General features: G+C 63.4%; 1 protein-coding gene across 1 annotated transcript in view; it reads left to right on the forward strand.

Annotated features, from left to right (window-relative positions):
* SLC7A3 (solute carrier family 7 (cationic amino acid transporter, y+ system), member 3) overlaps positions 1-1,944 on the forward strand; it is a 5,062-nt gene that overhangs the window by 1,854 nt on the left and 1,264 nt on the right. Inside the window, 4 exon segments of the mRNA XM_009583345.1 lie at positions 615-837; positions 1,029-1,168; positions 1,248-1,350; positions 1,655-1,866. Coding sequence (XP_009581640.1) covers positions 615-837; positions 1,029-1,168; positions 1,248-1,350; positions 1,655-1,866 — 678 coding nt within the window.

Raw genomic sequence — 1,944 nt, forward strand, 5'->3', positions numbered from 1 at the left:
CGCTGTTTGCCCTCCTATGCCGCCCGCCGAGCCCCTTGCCGGGGAGCGTGGTGCAGCGGGAGAGCACGCCTTTGCAAAGGCTGGGGGCCAGAGGGCACAGTGGCTGTGTCTCTGTGCCCACGTGCAACGGAGGATCCGCATTCAGTGGGCTCTGTGGGGAGCAGGAGCTGCTGGTGAGGGCAGAGGGCCAGCATGGCCAGGGGGACTGCGAGCCCAGCCGTGGTGCAGCGGGAGAGCACGCCTTTGCAAAGGCTGGGGGCCAGAGGGCACAGTGGCTGTGTCTCTGTGCCCACGTGCAACGGAGGATCCGCATTCAGTGGGCTCTGTGGGGAGCAGGAGCTGCTGGTGAGGGCAGAGGGCCAGCATGGCCAGGGGGACTGCGAGCCCAGCTATGCCTGGAAGCCAGTGCTGCAGCCATGCGCCTCTGCTCTCAGCAGTGCCGAAGCCTCTGCCAGTGCAGCAGCACAGCTGGGGACCCCTCCTCTCCAACAGCCCCTGCTTGCTGCTGCCCAGCCCCACACTGCCATGGAAAGTCACTGCTGCGTACCCCGGGGCCAGCTGCCCCACGCTGTACCATGGAGCGGGGATGGATGCTGCCTCTTGTCTCTGCACAGGGGAGGAAGCCAGGAACCCACAGCACTCGATCCCCATTGGCATCATTGTGTCTCTCCTCATCTGCTTTGTGGCTTATTTTGGGGTCTCCGCGGCCCTGACCCTTATGGTGCCCTACTTCCTCCTGAACAAGGACAGCCCCCTGCCTGAGGCTTTCAAGGCGGTGGGCTGGGAGCCTGCCCGCTATGCCGTTGCCGTCGGCTCACTCTGTGCACTCTCCACCAGGTAGGACTGGCTGCATCCCTGGCACTGCCTGGCACGGCACAGGGACTAGCAGCATGCGTTCCGACTGGGCAGGGGGTTTGCCCCATCCAGGTGCTGTCCTCCTCCCAGCCCAGAGCCGGTCCTGTCCCCATCTGGGTGGTGGGTGTGGACAGCTTGCCTGGCAGGCCCTGAGACATCTCTCCCCACGGCAGCTTGCTGGGCTCCATGTTCCCCATGCCCCGTGTGATCTATGCCATGGCGGAGGACGGGCTGCTCTTCAAGTTCCTTTCCAGCATCAACAGCCGCACAAAGACCCCTCTGTCAGCCACCATCACCTCAGGGCTCCTTGCAGGTAAGGCTCCCAGCTGCTGCCTCACGCTCGGCCCCGTGGCGGTCTGGAGCCGTGCTCATGCTGCATGTCCTTGTTGCAGCGATGATGGCCTTCCTGCTTGACCTGAAGGACCTGGTGGACCTCATGTCGATCGGCACACTGCTGGCTTACTCCCTAGTGGCGGTGTGCGTGCTCATCCTCCGGTGGGTGTCTCCTCTCGCGTGGTGGTGCCTGGGGTGGATGTGCATTGCATCGAGCCTGGGGCTTGTGGCCACAGCTTTTTCCAGGGGGGATGCAGCCTGGGGAAGCATCAAGTCCCCAAGATGGAGGTTGCTCACAAGAGCCTGCGTGGTGTCTCTGAGCATATCCGTGGGGTGGCTGTTGTGGGGCTGCTGCAGGAGCAGCATGTGGGGCTGGAGGAGCGGGAGGGGTATGAGGGTGCTGCCCACTGTCCCCCTGAGCTGGGAAGTTCCTTGGGCTCTGCTGCAGCTTGTCCCATCTGCTCAGGTACCAGTCCGGGCAGCTGAACTCCCCAAAGGCCATGGAAATGCTGGAGCTGAACAGGAACGAGGAGGAGAGGGTGATCATGAACCCGACCATCACCACTGCCAGCACCCAGCAGAAAGAGATGCTATCTCTGGCAATGCTCTTCAATCCGCCCGCGGACACCCCCACCACGCTCTCAGGGCGCATCGTCTACGTCTGTGTCTCGGTCATCGGTGAGTGAGCAGGAGCTGGTGGCTGATGTCCCCTCCTGCCAGGGGCCAGAGCATTTTGACATGTCTCCACAGAGCCGG

Source organism: Fulmarus glacialis, unplaced genomic scaffold, assembly GCF_000690835.1.
Source record: "Fulmarus glacialis isolate BGI_N327 unplaced genomic scaffold, ASM69083v1 scaffold24158, whole genome shotgun sequence".
Taxonomy (NCBI): domain Eukaryota; kingdom Metazoa; phylum Chordata; class Aves; order Procellariiformes; family Procellariidae; genus Fulmarus; species Fulmarus glacialis.